General features: G+C 25.5%; 2 protein-coding genes across 4 annotated transcripts in view; one reads left to right on the forward strand and one right to left on the reverse strand.

Moving 5' to 3' along the window:
* The window catches only part of LOC112596833 (tubulin polyglutamylase TTLL5), a 38,742-nt gene that overhangs the window by 3,807 nt on the left and 14,351 nt on the right, over positions 1-20,584 (forward strand). For all 3 annotated transcript variants that reach the window (XM_025342657.1, XM_025342656.1, XM_025342655.1), the window contains exons 2-4: positions 15,221-15,327; positions 17,860-18,073; positions 18,160-18,425. In XM_025342657.1, coding sequence (XP_025198442.1) covers positions 15,221-15,327; positions 17,860-18,073; positions 18,160-18,425 — 587 coding nt within the window. The remainder of the gene's footprint in view (positions 1-15,220; positions 15,328-17,859; positions 18,074-18,159; positions 18,426-20,584) is intronic.
* Positions 580-12,829, reverse strand: LOC112596834. Its single transcript, XM_025342658.1, has 4 exons — positions 12,665-12,829; positions 5,348-5,830; positions 1,835-2,105; positions 580-1,758 (listed from the first exon to the last, which is right to left on the reverse strand). The coding sequence occupies exons 2-4, from the start codon at positions 5,793-5,795 to the stop codon at positions 726-728; spliced, it is 1,752 nt and encodes a 583-aa protein (XP_025198443.1). The 5' UTR covers positions 5,796-5,830; positions 12,665-12,829; the 3' UTR covers positions 580-725.

Raw genomic sequence — 20,584 nt, forward strand, 5'->3', positions numbered from 1 at the left:
AACATATTACTTTCATAAAATTAAATATCTATTGTTGTTTTTTAAGTATATGTTTAAACAATACATTTTTTTAATTCTAAAAATAATTCAAAGCTGTATATTGATTATAAATTCTGACATTATCACAATATTTTGAAAAACAGCCAAATATTATTCTTAATCATGAAGATAATTTTTTTTTTTTATTTTTTTTTTTTTTTGATAATTTATTTAAAATAAAATTGTTGATTAAATGTAGACTATGCTTTATGTATTAATATTTTTATCTACCAGCCTATTAACAAAATTTTTTTTTACATTTTATGAATTGAGTCACAATTATATATTTTTTAAATGGTATCTGCATTTGGACCACTAGCCACTGCTAGAAATTATTAACATTAAATCATATAAATTATATATTTATATTTAATATTTATATAGGTAAATACAATCAATGTTTAATATAATTACATGATATCAATTAATAGTCAAAAATTACTATTTATTAAAATAATGTGTTACACATTTAACAAATCTTTTACAAATTTTTCATTGTATTAATCATTAAATATATATTTAATCCTAATTATTAATTACTCTTTAGTGTATATATATATAGTAAGTAATATGCAACTTTCAATTTAACTAGGTACTAAATTGTTTTCACAATATCTAATGTAATCTACACTTATAAAACAATATTTAAATATTTAATGAATTATTATATTGTTATTTATGAAATATCATAAAATAGGAAAACATTCTGAACAGAACCAATGAGAATTTGCATGTAGTTCTAATTTAAAATTATTTTTATGTTTCCACATATTTAACTCTTTTATCTCTTCTTGACTAATGTCCCAATTGCTGATATTACCAATTTTATTTATTTCTGGACACAAATCTATGATATGTTTAACTGTGTTAATATTTCCAAGTGGTAAATCATTAATGTACAAACAGTTTAAACTTTTTGAAACTTGTTTTGCTGGAATCGTCTCTTTAGGATTAAGTAATTCCATGAAATTTAAGCTGTTTAGTCCCAAACAAGTATAGACATGTAATACTTTTAGTTCTGGTGTATATTTCATTAGCCGTTGCAGAGTATCTGGTTGGTCGACTTTACTGAGTTGGATTTTTTCAAGTTTTCTTAACGTGATATTTGATGAATTTGAATATAATGATTCAACTCCATCAATTGATAATGTTTTAAGATTGACCAGTTGAGGTAAGAAAATACTCAAGTCAATTGTTAGAGAAACTTCATCTTTTCGAAATTTTAAAAATAATTCTCGTAAAATTTGTGATTGTGGCCCCAAAAGATATGTGTACAAGCCATCTAACCATGCGTGCTCAGTAGGAACATTTTGTAAATTTATAATTGTTAGTGTTTTTGGCAGTTGACTTAACATAAGTGGTGAATGTAATGGTTCAGTGATAGTCAGTCTATTGAGTTTTGTGCATGTGTTACAGAGTACTTGAAGTCTTGAGGAAGTTGTACGACATGCATTAGCCATTGTCAGTTGAAGTTTAGTTGACGGTATTGTAGATTTATCCAATAATTCTAAAGCTTTGCCAATATGACAATATTCACCTAAAGTTTCCAAATTTGGTATATTCTGTAAAGCTATTAGGATTCCATTACTAGTGACACTAGTATTGGCAATATTTAATATATTTAATGTAGAACATAGCTTTGTTGATTTTTGACAATATTCCAGGAGAAATGATAAATCGTTTAATTTATTTCGTTGACCAGTCTTAACTTTAATTTTTCTGAAAACACAATAAAGTCATTTATATTTAAGAGTTGTATGACAAATTTTAATAAATTCTACTAGTATACAATTACTTTGATAATGTTTTTATAACATGCCACCATCTTGGTGTTGAATGAATGTTACGTTTTTTGAAATTGTTTGATTTATCTTTAATTTCAATTTGTAGTAAAAGGTGTTTTATACCATTATCTGTTACTTGACTTGAATGAGATATATCTAGTATTTCTAGCTGAGAACACGACTGTCCAATAATTTTAAGAATTTTATCGCTAGCTATATTTTTTAAAACTAATCGTTTCAAATTACTCATTGATAACAGTACTGACTGAAATAATTGTGTATCTGAAAAATACCAATATTGTATTATTAATTTAAAAAAATACATAATAGTTTTAGTATGTATTATTATTTAATCTATGGTGTTAATTTAATTCATTACAAAGTGCTTTTAAGAGTTGATATCCAGAAGTTTATAAAAGTAAAAATCTTAACTCAAATTAAAGTTTTATTTTTTGTTTTGTTTTTTTTTTTATTTTATTAATATTTTATCTTCTGCGACTTATCAACGAATCTCAGATTGTATCACTATTAATTACATAATACTTTTCGAAATTGTATACATTAAAAATATGTTATCAATTTGTCGGAAAGCAACTTAATAGATTTTGATATTAAACTAAAATGTTTTGATTCCCATACACATAGTTAAAATAAAATCCATGTAATATTTAGTATATTTTTAGATATATGAATACAAATTTAATGAAAATTGAATACAGGTAGTTAAAAGAAAAATAAATACAAAATGTGTAATTTAAAAAAATAAATAATAATGTTACGAAATTCTTATCGATTGAATTTTGAAGTCTATATTAATATTATACTAATTTAACTAATTTATTGAAACTTAATAGATTTTTACAAGAAATTTGCAAAAAATGTACTTGCATATTTTTAAAAAATTGCAATTTATATTTTTAAATTGAATGATTGTTTTTAAGAAAAGTAAAATTTGAATTATTTATATTATTATGTTCGAAAAAAATTGGTCCACCCTGTTCCCGTTAATAAATTTTTGTTTAATGATTTATAAGATTCATTACTGTGATACAAATATTAATGTATTTAAAAAATATTTTATTATACTCAATAACCAAGGCATCAATGAAATTGCGACTTATATTTTATTTTAAAAGAATATATTTCAATTTATACTGTGGATACAAATGGTCGGTACAATAGTAAAAGTTCTATTAGATTTTAGATATGTTTGCTTTATTGAGAGGGGTAGGTGTCCAGTGACACCTCTTCAAAAATGTATGACCTTAAAAAAATAATATTATATTTTATAAGAGCGTACACCTAATATTGTATTAGCTCACGAATGTTCTGATCGTTATCCATTTTATTTTTCACATATTACCGTTATGCGTAATCGGCCATTATTCAGAAATTCAAAACTTAAGTCTTTTAAAAATTATCTTTAGAGATGACATTCCCAAAAATAAAGACAGAATATAAATGTATTAAAAATGGCCAAAATATATTTATAAGACATATACGGCTAAGTTCATAGATCTAAAATTTTTGAAAAACGACTGTAGTGATGCACAAGCATTCGGCAAAAAAAAAAATGTATTTTAAAATCGCGCTTTTTATTTCTATTATAATTTAGAATTTCATAATTATTAAAATTCATTATATGTATTGACTTACCACTAGTTAATTTATGTAAATATTTTCAAACATAATTTAGTGATTTGAGATCAACATAAAAAATTCAAACAGTTATCAATGTTTTATAGTTTACTCTATAGTCTATACACGAATGCTTAAAAATATGCCACTTAATCACTTAGTACTACAATGTAATGTCTATTGTTCTCGGTTTGGTTATATATTTATATGACTAATAATGAGATATCTGATGACTGATATCGACGTCTTTGACTACCGCCCCGTCAATTATAAAAATTAACAACAATATTAACGATTGTCACCATTGTTAATGGGCATGCTTAGGGCTCGGATGTTTATAAAATTGCACGTTTTGTTTAAATCACCCATTAAAAATATCAGTCTAAGAACAAATTTTATTCTTGTAATTATATTCCACTGAATCATATTATATTATACATTTTTTTTTGCGTATAATTACAATTTTTTTAGTTTTAGAATTATTAATGCATATTTAAGTACATTTTAATATTTTTTACTCTAAAATATTAAATAAAAAATTTAGATTTTTAATAACTGCATTATTGTTAAAAAAAACATTGCATTTCATATTATTAATATTTATTTATTTTGATAGTTTATATTTATAATTTATATCATAACTTGCCTACTCGGACTCACTGTAGTACATGGTATAATTAGACAATATAATAAGATAGAATTAGTCTAAACGCTTCGAAAATGTATATAAAATATATTAATATACGATATGTATTTATAAAAATTTCAAGTCTTCGTAAATAAACATTTTTGAATTATATCAATTTAAGTAAAATTGTGCGTATATAATTTGTAGATTTTTAGGTTTTGATCAAACAAAACATTTTTTTGTTTATTTATTTTTATAAATAAAAAAAAAAATTTCGAAAATATTAATTAAGTAGGTTAAAATTAACTTAAAGATTCAAAATATTTTAAACGTCTATTGTTATTCGATTTTGAACTCATAAAAATAAGAGAATTTTTTCAAAAATATCAGTTTTGCGTAAAATTCCAATTTTTCCATAAATTTATTTTTGTGCATTATTAAAGAAAGTACTAGACAATTTTTACTTATGACTCCCTTTGTCAAATACCAATTAAATTCATTTTTCTACCAGAAAATGTATTGAAGTTGAGATTCTAAGTATTATTATTTATTACTGTTCAAAAAGGTAATGATACTCGTACATAAACATGCGAAAATACATCATTGTTAAATCAATATATTCATTACTCCTGGAATAAAACATTAATAACAAAATGAATTTAATTTATTTTTCATGTTTATACATTTACATTTCTGTATTATGTTTATTACAAACATTTTTATTTTTACATTTTATAAGGTATAATATAGTCATGGTGGGATTCTCATGTTTAAAACGAATACCACGTCCATTGCGCGTTTACGTGTATTATGTAAAATGTAAATAAAATGTACGTAGGTATTTATCCGAGATGTGTTATTAAATCACATGACGTATTCCAATGTAGAATTTAAAATATTGCATTTTTCGGACTCCAGTGTTTATTCTTTATTAATTTATTATGAATACAATCTTTACATTATTGTTTTATTTTAACTCCTATGATATCCGATAATTGACAACAAAAAAAAAATATTCATATTTATTAATTTTATTCCAATGATTATATTGTTCAAGTATAGTTATAGCTAAGTAATATGCTGCATATTATAATATAATTTGGTAATTTTTTTCGTGTATACTTTGCAGGGTTTCTTAGGTAAAGTCTATTCGATAATATTAAGTAGGTATACATAAACATCCGATCCCTTAAAATAGTTAATAATAATAATAATAATAATAATAATAATATGATGGTGGCGGTGGTTCACAACATACCTAAGCGCAATAGCGTCGGTCTAACCAGCTCCAGAGACACCAGGCCCCGGGCCTCTTGCGCCAGTAGCTTGAGCAAAGCGGTCTGGTGGCTGCACCCGTAGTAACAGCACAGTTGAACCCGGAGCTCCCTGATGTCGCCGTCTAGCATGACGCCGAGCAGGTTCAGCGGTACGTTGTCGGCCGCCACGCTGACGGAGTGACCGTCGCGGATCGCGTCCGCCAGCATGGCCATGCACTTGGTCAACAACTGGCGGCGGACGAGCGCGGGGACGGCCGCGGCCCAAAACGGCCGGATCCTGTGTCGGGCGAACGCAAACGTCTGCGACGGCGAAGCGAACCCGTTGCGGCTGGCCAGCTCGTGCATCTGGTAACACGTGTGCACCAGATCGGACACGACTCTGTTTTCCGAAAGGCTCACCAGACTTTCCGGCTGGTAACGACAAGGCATTTTTCTTTTCACTGTTCGGTCACTGAATTCTCGACCTGTAAAAGCACACGCCACGTCACGATTGTGTCATCGTTGATTACCTATACGTTGTTCAAATCAAACACTATACGAAGACGCGCGCAAACGCCGACGCAATCGTTCGCCGCCCGTCGAGACGTGCAGATTTTACTTATTAGTCGTTTCCCGCCTACTTCTGCCCGGCCGAAATTAATAAAACTAACGAGCCGAATCCGAATCACAATAACGAACGATTAAACGATCGGCCATATCCGCGATGGTTTATGATGGTTTATGTGGTATCAGTGATTATCGCGATGATACGATTTATTCGTAAGTACGGCGTTTAACTATTAACATTCGAAGGTCCCTCTACAAAATTATGATTTTGTTATTGTCATCCCATTTTGTACAACGAGTGGTGTGTGCGCGTGTTTTTCTCTCCTAATTTTATTATTGTGAATAACAAATGTTGCAGTCGTCCGCACGTAATAGTATTCGAATTTCTCGAGGCGAAAAAAGTGTTGATCTCGAATAAAACAACAAATTTTAAACTGCTCGTCGTGTTAGTACGTGAAAATATAAATTTACTTATAAACACTGCGCCAGTAACTATCGCTACAAAAATACTGAATTACTATCATTGAGTTGTGTGTCGCTTTATAATATATCAACTCATAAAGTCGTAACAAAGACAATTTTAATTCCTCGCTTTCAACGGCAAAGCCGAGTGTTCATTAAGTGTCATGGCGTTTATTGGTGTGATTTTTTTTAAATAATTAAACTAATCGAAAAGTGTTACTGCGATATTAATTTGTTATTATCTGCGATTAAATATAATAATTGTTTGAAACAATTATTACGGAAAATCGAAAAATATAACTAATATTTAAAAACTCGGCGGCCAAAATTCGCCGACTACTATTTTGCAAGAATACTGCGAAATTGGGGTTTATTTCTTAACTATATTCATTATCAACCTATTATTTATTTGTTATATGAAATCAATGTTACCAATTAGTTCTAATAAGATAGAAATAATAATGACGGATCAAACACAATATTAAAATACGCTTCAAAAATGCTTATTGAATATTAGAAAATTTTAAGTACCGTACCTATATTACTGTAGGCTGTATAAATCTTGTTAAAATTTTGGTCTAGATATTAAAGTAATTTTTTTAAAGCTTTTGTTTAACGTTTTAAATTCATTTAAAAACTGATCGATTTTTTTATAAAATAGGTACCTTTTATGGTTTTATATAGTTTGTATTTTCAAAATGTTAATTTATCGTCTATTGTACAAAATATTAATTAATAACGACACAACAACACAAAGACTACATACATTTTTCGAATGACAATTATTATTTTCATATAAAACGTAAATATTTATACTTAGATTAAGTAAATAATATACTGACATATTTTATTATACCAATAAATAATAATATTTGTGAGTTTTATAAAATGTTGATTAAATTGTTGTTATTTTTATTAAAATAATAATAATACGTTAACGGTTAACGGTACGTACTAATAGATACTTAATCATAAAAAAACTTAACATGCCCTTGTTGTGATGCGTGATACACTGTTAGGTCTGAAGTTGTTCAGTAGTCGTAGTATCCAAAATTAATTAAAATAGTAGGCACATTAAAATTTGAACTCTGAATAAAATAGCGAACCATGTGAGAGACCCGCTGCTACAAATTCGTTACCGTTTTTGGTATCTTAAAAACTTAAATTTCATTTGACGACTTCAATGGTCACGTAGATATACAGTATGAGAACAACGATCACAATTATTATTATTCTTAAATCGAAACGTTAAGTATTAAATTGTGCTCTTCAACGGTAATTGCGGGCTCGGCAACTAACTAGTACGTATATTTTTTCACATTTGTCGAAACCTATATAATGCTCTTTAAATAGTTTGTACACTTTTACAAGTCTCATGAAATTAATTGTTTAATAAAAAACAATTGAAAAACCACCGTGGCCGCCGTCCCACACTTGCGTTACATTAATATAGTAAAAAATATAGTATCTCGTACACACTACACAGAAGTCTGCTACATGCAACAGCTGCGTAAAAATTAAAATATCTATACAATAAAATATATACACCAATCGTTGAATAAATTACAATATCGTCTAACACCGTGCAGTAGTATTGTTCTACATCAACATAATAATATGACACGGGCAAAACATAAAAACCCATATCCTAAATATTACTATTGAAATACTGAAATGCCTGTGCAATTTTATTGTTTATTATTAATAAACGCTCGGCGTACACTTTTTAGCGTACGACGTACCTTCGTGGGCATTATAATAATTTACACAGTAAAAGAGTAAAAAGTGAAAACCCAATAAGAATAAAATAATATCATCTGTCTTGTAATACGCATATCGCGTGCAACGCGCTTATAATATTTTATTATTAAGGCGGACATAATGTTTTATCGTCATTATACGTACACATGGGCTAGAATATATTATATCCAACGTCCTAACAATAAAAATTAATTTGCACAAAAAAATACTTCCGTGATATTTATTTATCATTTTAATACGATTCCGGATATGTGTTCAGAATTCTAAATTAATTATTGTGCATTGGTGTACACTTTTCTATATAATATGTTATATTCCGCGAAGACGCGTCGTAATCATTTATCAGTACAGGTCAGGTTCACGTTTTGTTCGTTCAATATTAATAATAATGTGCTTAGTGACGCTGTTTAATATTTTATTACAGATAACGTCCAAGGTTTATTGATATACTTTGACGGCCCACACTGGTGGTATTATATTTGTATGGCATATGCTTCAAAATTATAAAATATATTATTTAATGCGTGCCATATTTTTAAATATGTCTAAACTTGCTGGCCTCGTCACACAAGCCTTACGTTTATTTATTTATTTTTTTTTTTTACAGTAGGAATATATCGTTTAAACTTTAATAGTTTATATTATACCTGATGGTTAATAATATTCTATTCGTTTATATTTTTGACTTTCTTGAAACCAAATCGAAATCATATCTCCGTATTATTGATATTACTAGTAGATGATTTATGTATGCCGTGATAAACTCAACAATAATAGCTAACACGGAAAGCATTACTATTCACATTCACTTTATTTTTAAGTATTCGCAACTCATGAGTTGTGTTCACAATTGCATATGATATTGAAAGATAAGACAATTGACAATTATTTTACACAAATATTGATTGAAAAAAATAAAAATAAAAAATAATAAAAAACACATTTAAATAATATTAATAATAATTATATGATTTTATGCATTAATAATTGTAATATCATTAGGTCTACATAATTTATATCAGTTATTACTTATTAACATAGTTATATTACTATGCGTCTATTATGTTATAAAAAAAATCTTAAATACATTACTAATAGATATTTTAAAAACAAAAAACTTAGATTTTAATATAAAACTTGTATACACCTAATTTTATACTTTTATTATAGTTAAACTCAATCTTTTACTTTATTTTATAGCAACATGTTCTTATTGTTTTGTAAAATCCCTTTTTACGGTACTCAGTAGATGAGTGCTTCCAACAATAAAAAATATCCAAAAACGTAAATACCCATTTTAAAATAAAGGTCTGACATTGTCTACAGAATTGAGTATTTGATATTTTTAACGGCTTGTACCATTTTTATATTTAATAGTTCTTATGATTTTAAATCTAAAATTTAAGAAAGATTTTTATATTTTATATTAAATTTTATGTTAAATAAATTCAGAATGTTTATACAAGTGCAGGGTTTTACTAAGACGATTTGTCAAACATTAAAATATAGTATTGTTGTGTAAACTATTCATTTATGTTTTGTTTATAATAATACATTATTTTTAATACAATTATTATTTCATTATAATTTCATAATCGTATCACTAAAAAAACATTAAGTAAGTTGCCACTATTAATTTAAAAAAAATAAAATTTCTAAAATCATTCACATATTTAGATTACGCGCATGCTTTATCATAGTATGTAAAGATATTTTTATATTTTTCATACTTATCAGTCATCTTGTTACTTACTAATATGATTAACATCACTATCAACAATAACGCGCTTAAGTGTATTAACGTCATTAACGATCACGAAAGTCAAGGTTCCTTTATTATAAATTAAAATATATTATATTATTATATTCTATGTTTTTACTATGATAAATAATATTATTATCATGTTCTAGTTTTCATCATTTTAACTATAGGAAACCTATTACATGTAATATTTAATAAATATAATTTATTCACTGATTTTAATAAAATAAGGTTTAGTCGTTTAATGTATAGTTTTAAAATTCATATAAATCTTTTGATTAAATTAATATTTCTTAAATATTTATGTTGTTAAATTAAAATTTTATTTTAAACTTGCTTCTAATTTCTAATTTTTAATTTTACAATTTATTTGGAACTTTTTACAATCAGCACAAATTATATTTATAAAGTTAATATTAAATAAGATAGTATATTATGCTGTTTTTTTTATCATTATTAAACTATTTCAATTGCTTAGTTCGATTAAGATGCCAGTTTACAACTGGTTTATTGATATCCATTGTAACAGTCTTTGTTAAACATACAAATTATAAGGAAATATTTAATTTGACATTTACTAAATACAAAACCCGTATTAAAATATAAAAGAATGATTTTAATTTAAAATAAGTGAACCATATTTATTTTATTTATAATCGAGTTGATGCATAAAAATTTATAAACATTTACCTAATAAATTATTTTTGTAGATAAACCAAAATATAACTATTTGAATTTTTTCATTTGTATAGTAAGGATAAAAATATTTATATATTAGCATTTAACAACCTTAATTTTTATAAATACTATCTATTGCACAACACACATTATGGACCGGTTCATTTTAATAAATACAAGTTATACTGGTAAGGTAGCATTGTTTCTACATATTATATTAACGTTACCTTTAAAAATAATTATAATTAAAACGACAAAGAAAAATCAGGATTTTGTTAAAAACTTGTTTTGTTTTGAAAATTAGTAAAATCCGATAATTATTTAAATTTTCTGTATAAAATACTAATCGTTTTTCAGTAAAGATTATACATGAAAATTTTTACTATCTCAAGAAATGTGAATAAAAAAAAATCTAAATCTAAATCTGTACAATATTAATGCTTTTTACTTTGATTTAATTTTTGCTGCAGTAGATATATTATTTTACTGTGATAAATTTATTTAAAATTTAAATTTTATAGATTTGGTATAATTTTATTTTAATTTTAAAATACGTGTTGTAAGTAGTTTATTTATTATATTATTTACCTAGCATCTTATGCATCATTATGCTGCTTATAATCGCTGTAAATTACCAAATAGAATATGCTGAAGCTATTATGATATTTATATTTATAATTTAAAAATGCTAGTATTTTAATTTTAATTATTATACGTATACTTTTAATCAATTATAATTATTGATTAATTGTTATGTTTTCAATTAATAAAATATATTATTCAATTTAGATATTAATCGTTTAAGTCTATAATAAAGAGAAAAAATATATTAATGTTTGATACTACATGCATAGGCGAAATTATGGATCAGGCTATGGCCTGACCTAATACTGACTACAAATTTGTATATATTATATATTTTAATATTTATTTAGACGTTATAAATTTAAAAAATAATATATTTATACATGTAAACGTATACATTTATACGTTTTATATAATAAAGTATATAGATACAAATGGGGATTATAATATAACATGATAAAGTGATTTTTAATAATACGTGATACAGCACAAGTAGTATATGTAAATTGTCAAAATTTTTATGAAAACATTTAGAAATAATTTTAAAACTACCTATATAAATTAATCTTATATAGTTATATATATAGATATATACATACATTAAACAAAATTACTATATAAAGTTGTTAATAGAAGTTTTTTTTTTATATTTTTCATTTGGCCTGCCCTAATAAAAGTATCTAGTTTCGCATATGACTAGATGGTTTATTTTTCCGATACGTTGCATATCATTTTGTTTTGAGTGTTAAACTACTCTAATAGGTAATTAAGTTGTTTATTTTCGTATAGATTATGAGTATTATGAAATTATTATTATTATTAATATTTTACTTAGATTTTTTCATGCAATATTCTATGTTTTGTAACAATAATCATACGTGTATTAAATATCCTAATATAGTAAATGTCATTATTTAATCTATTATAATTTATAAGGTACCAATGTCTCTTTCAATTAGATAATATTATTGTGTTTACATTTATTATTATTATCGATAGTTACTGTGAATAAATGGTGATTTTTTAATTATTATGTAATTAGTCATATTATACTCTACTAAATTCTATATTTTACACCTAAATCAAAATCAACGCTTGTTTATGTTCAAGATTATAAATTTCTGAATTAAATTGTGAATTATTAGTGATACAAATTTTAAATTTGTTTTAATTTTTCTAGTTTTTAAAAATTATGTAGATTCCTTTAAATATTAATAACAGTACGAGTATAGTGTACACCATTTGAATCACAAAATGATAAATTTTCAAACTCTTATTTTTCTATTTTAATATATTTAAAAATAAACTAGATTAAAATTACCCATATTATATTATTATTTTTGTAAATAATATTTATACAATGTATAATGAGTGATAACTATTAAGTCAGTATTTATTATTAAAACGTTGTTATTATCTAGAGCGTATGAAATTAATAATAGTTATTATAATTTAAAGTAATTTAATTTTCTTAATGATATTTAATATTATAATGTCAACTTACTAATAAAATCACCGTCATGTATTGATTCTGATTTAACAATACAAAACGGTAACAGAGATTTTATTAATCTTCCTGACTTTAAACAAATTAAAAGAAACTGCCGAGTTATTTACGAATTCGACGCACAGACATATTCACAGGACTACCTTATTGACTAATACTAGTAGTCAGTTGAACCTCTGTTTAATTCAAGTTCATGATTGTTGTACGTAGTTTACCACTACTCCATAAAATATACGTTGTATGCGTAACAAATAACAAATTGAACAATTAGTTATTAATAATAAATACCGGGCCGTGTGAATCGTAATTTTATTTTACATCGAAGTAATTGGTGTAGGTAACTATAGTCTATATTGTATAATAATTAATTAGTATATATAGAAAAAAAAAATTAATCTTTAAAATTTTTTACACTAAGTTTAAGCAAATTTAATTTAAAATGAATTATTATAATATGCAAAACCAAATTATATTTCTATTAATAGTTAATAGTTGCTTAAAATTAAGATTAACTAATCCCACAAGTAACAATAAATGTTCATTATCTGTCCATATCAAACAAATCCCAATTTCGACTCTCAAGAACAGAGAAATGGATCAATATTTTATAACCATGGATTTGGAAATGTAGCCTTTTTAATGTACATGTAAGCCTACTGCCTAAGTACTTAATTTAAACATATTCTGTCCACTCTGAATTTCAACTAAACAGCCTTTTTTCAGTCGAATTATCCATATTACGTATGAATTATTACTTATTACTATTTGACATTTGTTATTATTTAGTAGTAGTGTTTAATGGTTATCGTTTGTGTGCCATAACAAATAGGTAAAATATTGTACAATGCCGTAATATAGTCTTCTGTTTACGTAGTAGACAGCATTATTGTCTTACGGAATTCCCGGTTTTGGAATCATTTGTATTTATAAAAGTGGAATACAGAGTGAAATAGGTATTACTATATTAGTCATACCATAAATTAAATATTTAATCTATAGTCATACATAGTACCTATATGATTAAATATACTAAATACTAATAAATAGCATAATGAAGTATACTTTTATACTTATTATTTATTATTTATAACTGCAGTGTATCAGGGGAGGGGAACAACCACACACCTTGTTTGAATGGGAGAGTAAGTGGGTGGGTATTGAGTAAATTTGAGTATTATGATTAAAAATAATATTGTTCATCATCATCAGTATTTTAGATATACTTATTTTATGAAGTGCATTGTGTATACATTTTATTCTACTTAGTACTCTTCTAACTTCTACTAAATGTCTAACTTTGTCCAACTATTAATTGTAGCTGATATTTACGTAATAGTTCGTATATAAATAAAATCGTTATTGTACGACGATATTTCTCAATTCCCCGAGACCACCATCTGTCAATAAGTATAATACCACAACTTATTTTTAATAATTATAAATTATAATTGATAATAAATGAAGTACTTGTGTATTATAAGTAGGGGGGCGTGGAGGAAACGAATCTTCACATCGCGCTGCTTAAATTGCTCAGGTGGGCAGGTACATTTTGAATTTTATTGATAAAATTTAGTTCGGCGCCACAGTTAATAAGTATAAAAATATAAGTTTATTAGTGTTTAATATTATTAACGTGTAAATTATCTTGATATAAGTTTTCCTCAAAAAATGTGCTCATTTTTAAAATTCTATTTTTTTTTTTTTTTTTGATAATTTACCTTATGGTTTAGGGGATTTCAATATAAAATAAAATCGAAAATCTTAAAGAAAAATATATCTTAATTATACTATATATTTGACTGACAGAACATTTAAATATCTTTTCATAATTATTATTGATTCATTATATCAATATTGGTACCTTTAAAAATAAATGCGTATAATTATTATTTATTACGTTGTGCTGTGTTAAACAGGGAAGTCGTTTCTTAAATAGTATATTATTAATTGGGTTATTAGTAGATTATAAAACAGTTAGTATTTTTCTTTGCACAATTATTTCAAACCTGTGTTAGTACATATTAAATTAATCGGATGGTGTGCATCTTCTCAAACTTCTTAAAAATGAATGTTAACGTTACTATGTAGAAAATTATGATCAATTATAAATTTTATTGTTTATATAAAAATATATGTATGAATTATAATAATTGCGAGTGTAGAACTTACAGACAGATCATAATTGTAGCTCTCAAAAAATCACAAAATATACAAATATACGCAAAATAATATTCTCTAAGTTTATCTTAACATAAAATGTATTTGTCCTTACACGGTTGTTTTTGTAATTGTGTAAAATGTTTAAATTCTATAAGTCCTTTACCTAGTTTTTAGTTATTACTTTATTAGTTTATTATCATTGATTTTGTAATTAATATATTATATTAAAACTATTAAGAATTAATTATATAAAAAATTATTATTACTTTAATTACCTAGTTAATAGTTTATTATCTACAAAATTTTACAGTATTAAAATATAATAAAAAAATTTAAAAACATTTTGTATTTAGTTTATATATTTATTCATACATTATTTTTATATTATTGCAGGTCAATTCTGATTCCAATGATTTTAATCTATTATGGTCAAATAACCATGTTAACACAAATGTCATCAGTTCATTGAGGTCTTATCAACGTATCAATCACTTCCCTAGGTAATTATTTATTTTATTAGATAAACATCAATAATTCAATTGTATTTTATTTATCAATAAGCGAACAAATTATAATTAAGTATAAAATAAAAACAAATAGATGGAAAAATAATTTTTGTGGTTTTGTATAAGTAGTCTGCTTTTACGCATTTATGTTATAAAATAATATTGGAATATAACTAGAACAATTGAAAAATCACTTTGTTAAATTAATAATTAAGTGACCTTACGTAAAAATGTTAACCTAAAACAAATTAATATTTATAGTTTAATTTTGTTGTACCTATCTATTAAACATATTTTTATAATTATTTAACTACTAATTTACACAAATGATAATTTTTTAAGAATGTATTATGTAAAAATTATTTTACCGTTATATTTAAGTGAAAAATAATACAATTTCGTGCATAATATACAATATAGTGAATATAATACTGAACGATTATTTTAAAAACACTCATTATCTTGCCATATATTAACGTTTTTGAAAATATTTTTTTTATACTTTGATTCATCACAAATTGCATTTAAAAAAAAAAAAATGTGATGTATCATTATTTTTATTGCTATTATTTTTTCCTTACGTTTTTGAAACATAATACTTATTTTTAAATCTAATTTTTAAGGCAGAACATTTTTCTGCGAATTTTTATGTGAAAAATATAATTTTGAACAATAAGTTATTTTTTTTTTATGAACATTTACGATTAAATTACAAACAGTTTTGTTCTATTCCGCTTATATAAAATGTTTTAACAATAAATTCAAGTTAAAAAAAAAAATATTTCAAAATCGTTAGTACTTATTATGAGCGTTTCCTGTACTGTGTAATATAATAATTTTATTATAGGTAATATATTACATAATGATACAATGTAATATTTAAGAATAATAATATTTATCTTAAAAACAATTATTTTGTTTATTTCTTGGATATTTTAAAGTTCAAGACTTATTTTGATTGATTCATAGTATTTTTATTAGTTTTAGTAGATATCATTGCTATCAGTTCAATGACTTCAACGTTTGTATTTTTATTTTTCTATATTAAATTATATCATATTATGACATATATAACCTTCATTATTTTTGACTTTCACAACATATAATGTATATGCGTAATATACCTACTAATAATATGTTATACACCATTTTATCCTAGCATCATTGGCGAGTAAGGTTCCATTGCAGTTTGGCCGTTCTATAGCTAATAAAGTAATAGCTTATTATAAACGCTCGTTTTCAAAACGACTGCATACTGTATAGGTCATAGAACATACTCCATACTATATTGTATGTAAAATGTAACTTAAACTAAAAAACAATAATATGTTTGATCATAATAAAATATGTTTAGTGTTCACGCATACTGTAAAACAATAAAATATGGTTTTCTTGAAACTGAATAAATCAAAATGTTATTAATCCTCACTTTAACTTAAAGTCCTCAAATAAAAAATAAACGAAAAGCCGTCTTCGCCTCCTCAGACCCCTACTTAAATCCAAAATGAATATTAATAACAAATTACTAATTTACAAGTCCTCATCAATTATACTCAAATTACTATGAACCTACGGCGTTCAATGATGGGGAGCCGCTAAACCTTCCAACACCCGACTTATTTAAGCCTTCTAATCAATATGTCTTTTTCTAGTTTATTTTGCACCCTGGTACATTACCAATCACAACCTTTACAAAAATCTTAAAATCCAAAATCGTAACCAAATCCCCAAATTGTACTACATCAGATTTCACAATAAACTCCAATCACACACAAATCCATTAATCATTACATTGTCAATTAACACACTTCCAAATAACTTGCTCAATAGACAAAAAATAAAATGGTGTAGGGATCTTCTTGGTTAGTACGTTAGTAAAATAAGTGCTGGGTATTACTATTCCAAGTAACATCTTTCTAATCATAAAATGTCACTGTTATTATCTCTCTGTAAGGTGTTACCGCTGGATAACCTCCTTAATTTTAAGATTCATATTAATTATTTCCTATGTCACTTATCAAACCTATTTATTGTACAAAACTGTTTAGACTGTAGATTTGTTTTAATAAAGAAAAAAAAGTTCTCACACTTACCACGTTCATATGTAGCAGTTAATGCGCATTAAGTTAATTCGAGAGTTAGGTGCATATAAACGCATTTTTAATTCGCATTAAGCTAATGCACATTAATTATTTAATTCGACTCGTCAAATCGAATTAACTTTTACTCTGGGATTAAGAAATGCATGCGTAAACGCTTTAATGCGAATTAAAGTATGTACACTTAAAACTATACCATATTGTAACTTATCTCTATGGACTATGCCTTTGGTCATGGAATCAAAAGTATAAAGCCTATTAGACTAAAAAACATTCGGATTAACTTTTAATTTTATTCAACATCTAATCTTGATATTTTAGGTGCATATAAACCCACTCCCTAATGCGCATTATCTGCTGCATATAAACGTGGTAATCATGTACTCTATAATGTATAATAATTATATTTAATACATTTTTCTATTAGATCGTGCGAATTGACTCGCAAAGATAAACTGTACAAAAATATTGAAATTATGAGCCATCGCAATGGAATTAAAAAGTTCTCATTTGTTCCTGAAACATATATTATGCCTAAAGATTACAATAGATTTATTTCGAACCAGTATCGACATCGAGGTTTATGGATTGTAAAGCCTTTCGATTTATCTCGCGGAAGAGGAATAACAATTATTGATTATGTAATTTCTAAAAACCGTATGCTATTATTGAATTATTAATTTTATTATTACACCCCTAAATAATAATGTCGGGATATTGTTTGCAGTCGTTTAAGGACACTCAATCGACGTTGAAGGAAAATGTCGTTGTTGCCAAGTATATTGACAATCCACTGTTGGTGAATGGATATAAGTGGGATTTACGTTTGTACGTATTAGTTACATCATTCAATCCACTTGTTGTATACTTGTACGAAGAAGGATTAGTTAGATTTGCAACTGTTAAATATGTACGCGATAGAAATCGAATCAATAATCGACGAATGCATCTTTGTAATTATAGCGTTAACAAAAGCAGCCCAAGTTATATTAGGTAGGTAAACTTTCAATTATGCGTGGTATTGTATTTTATTTTGAACATTATTTTTTTTAATTTTAAAATCTTAACTAATTATATTTTTTTTATTGCTAAGAGGACGCCGTACCATTTGTTTTTTCTGTCGCACGCGTTAAGTCGACTCCACCACCATATGTACTCCGATTAATATATTTCACGTATATTTTGACTTAATGATTATATCGCTCATATAATAATAATGCCTTGTTCACAAGTGACGAGCACTCAGCCGAGAGAGTGAACTCGTATATATTCTACGTTTAATTCCTTTGATTCTTGCCGTTTTACAAACAACCAATAGGAAACCACAACAAGTAAAAATAATCGCTTTATGTTTTATGAATTATGAACTATTATGATCAAAAAATACATACTATATACCTATACGGTTTAACTAAACCGTAAAGCACAATGATTGACGAATATTTATCAAGTATTGGCTTAGAACTACGCTGGTCGCTGAAAGCCTCACTGAAAGTTTTTTTATGTTTCTACAAGCGTTCCCATGATTTTTAATAACTACGCGACGTTTACCCGCCATAGATGGTTTTGGTTGAAATAGCCAATAGGTAGGTACTAGGTATGCGTTTGAAAACGATTATTCGTAGAATATCAAAGTATATTGATATTTGCATTTCTCGCGTGTTCCTCTTGTATTTATTATTCTAAATTATATTATTTTGATAAAATTATTTTGATCTCAAAGTCTGATTTCTTTGGCGTAACAGCCTAACATATAGCAATTCGATGTAATGGATACAGTTATTACTGTTTATTTTTTTAGTTATTTAGATTAAATCAAATGTCGTGCGAAGTTTTTTTTAATATATTGATTTTAAAATTAATTGTATAAGTTTTTCAATAAATTCTACTTTTTTAAAAGTACATTTTCTCTAATAGTAACTACAAGCAGTATAAGAATCCAGCACGTACATTTTTTATAGTACGAACTTCAACAAACTTGTAAGACAAAGAACACTTTTGAGTACGGCGACTTGGTGTTTTGGTGCACTGCAGAAATAATTATTAGTTAAATTAATTGATTTAAAAAATAATTAGATTACACGTTTTAAAATCAGTGTAATCTAATAATATTGATATTATGTTTTGATTTATAATTTATTTGTATACAATAATAATTGATGTTATGTATTATTCAAGATGAATATTTTAATGGTAAACACTCATTTTCTCAAAAAATATTAATATATTTGGAAATATTTTTTTTTTACATAATTTGAAATCATTTATTATCATCAGTTCTGAAAAAATAAATTATGTAAATAATTATAAAAATTATAAACATTATTATAAAAAATAATGTTTTTAAATCATAACAATTAAGAAAATAATTAACATCGTTATTTATTGTTAAATTCAAACTTCATAAAAAATAATTTGATTTTCCGATACAAACTTTTTTTTAAAAGGTGGAAAATATATAAAGAACTTTGTATTACGTTTTCAAATCTTAGGTATAAAAATAAAAATTCTTATTAATTTCCAACTACAAAATAATTTACTAATTTTCACAATTTTTATGAATTTTATTATAATTTTATATTCAAACGCTTATAAAAAATGTTGTTACTAAATTTTCGAGAAAAAAAACACATCTTTGTATTTTTATATATTCATCAGAGCGAAGTACTCAGAATTAAAAACTAGGGCTCCTTCATTTTGGAAGCTATTTGCACGTACTCTTGAGTTAATCAGTTAGCCTGCTGACTAGAAAAATATTTTGTCTGTCTATGAAAATCCACTCAAATATTACAAATTATAATTACTCAAGTAATACTATATTCTATGATAGTGATAATAAAAATGAAACGTAAAAATTAATGAAAATAAATCATGCTACGTCACGTTTACACTCCAACATGATCTGCCAAATTACATTAAATAACATTGTAATTCTTATTACGAGTATCTTCCGCATTACGCGTTACTGATGACACAATACAATATCTTAAAATGAACTATGTTACAAAAATGAAATAAGTTCAGGTCCTATTGGTGTCATCTGGGCGGGGAGGGACACTTTTGAATTATTCCCAGTCTAATGTTTAATTCAACATCAAGTCGGGACATTTTTTTATTCATTTTAAAAATTATTGATAATTTTAAGTTTTAAT

Source organism: Melanaphis sacchari, unplaced genomic scaffold, assembly GCF_002803265.2.
Source record: "Melanaphis sacchari strain LSU unplaced genomic scaffold, SCAv2.0 Contig34_pilon_pilon, whole genome shotgun sequence".
NCBI lineage: Eukaryota > Metazoa > Arthropoda > Insecta > Hemiptera > Aphididae > Melanaphis > Melanaphis sacchari.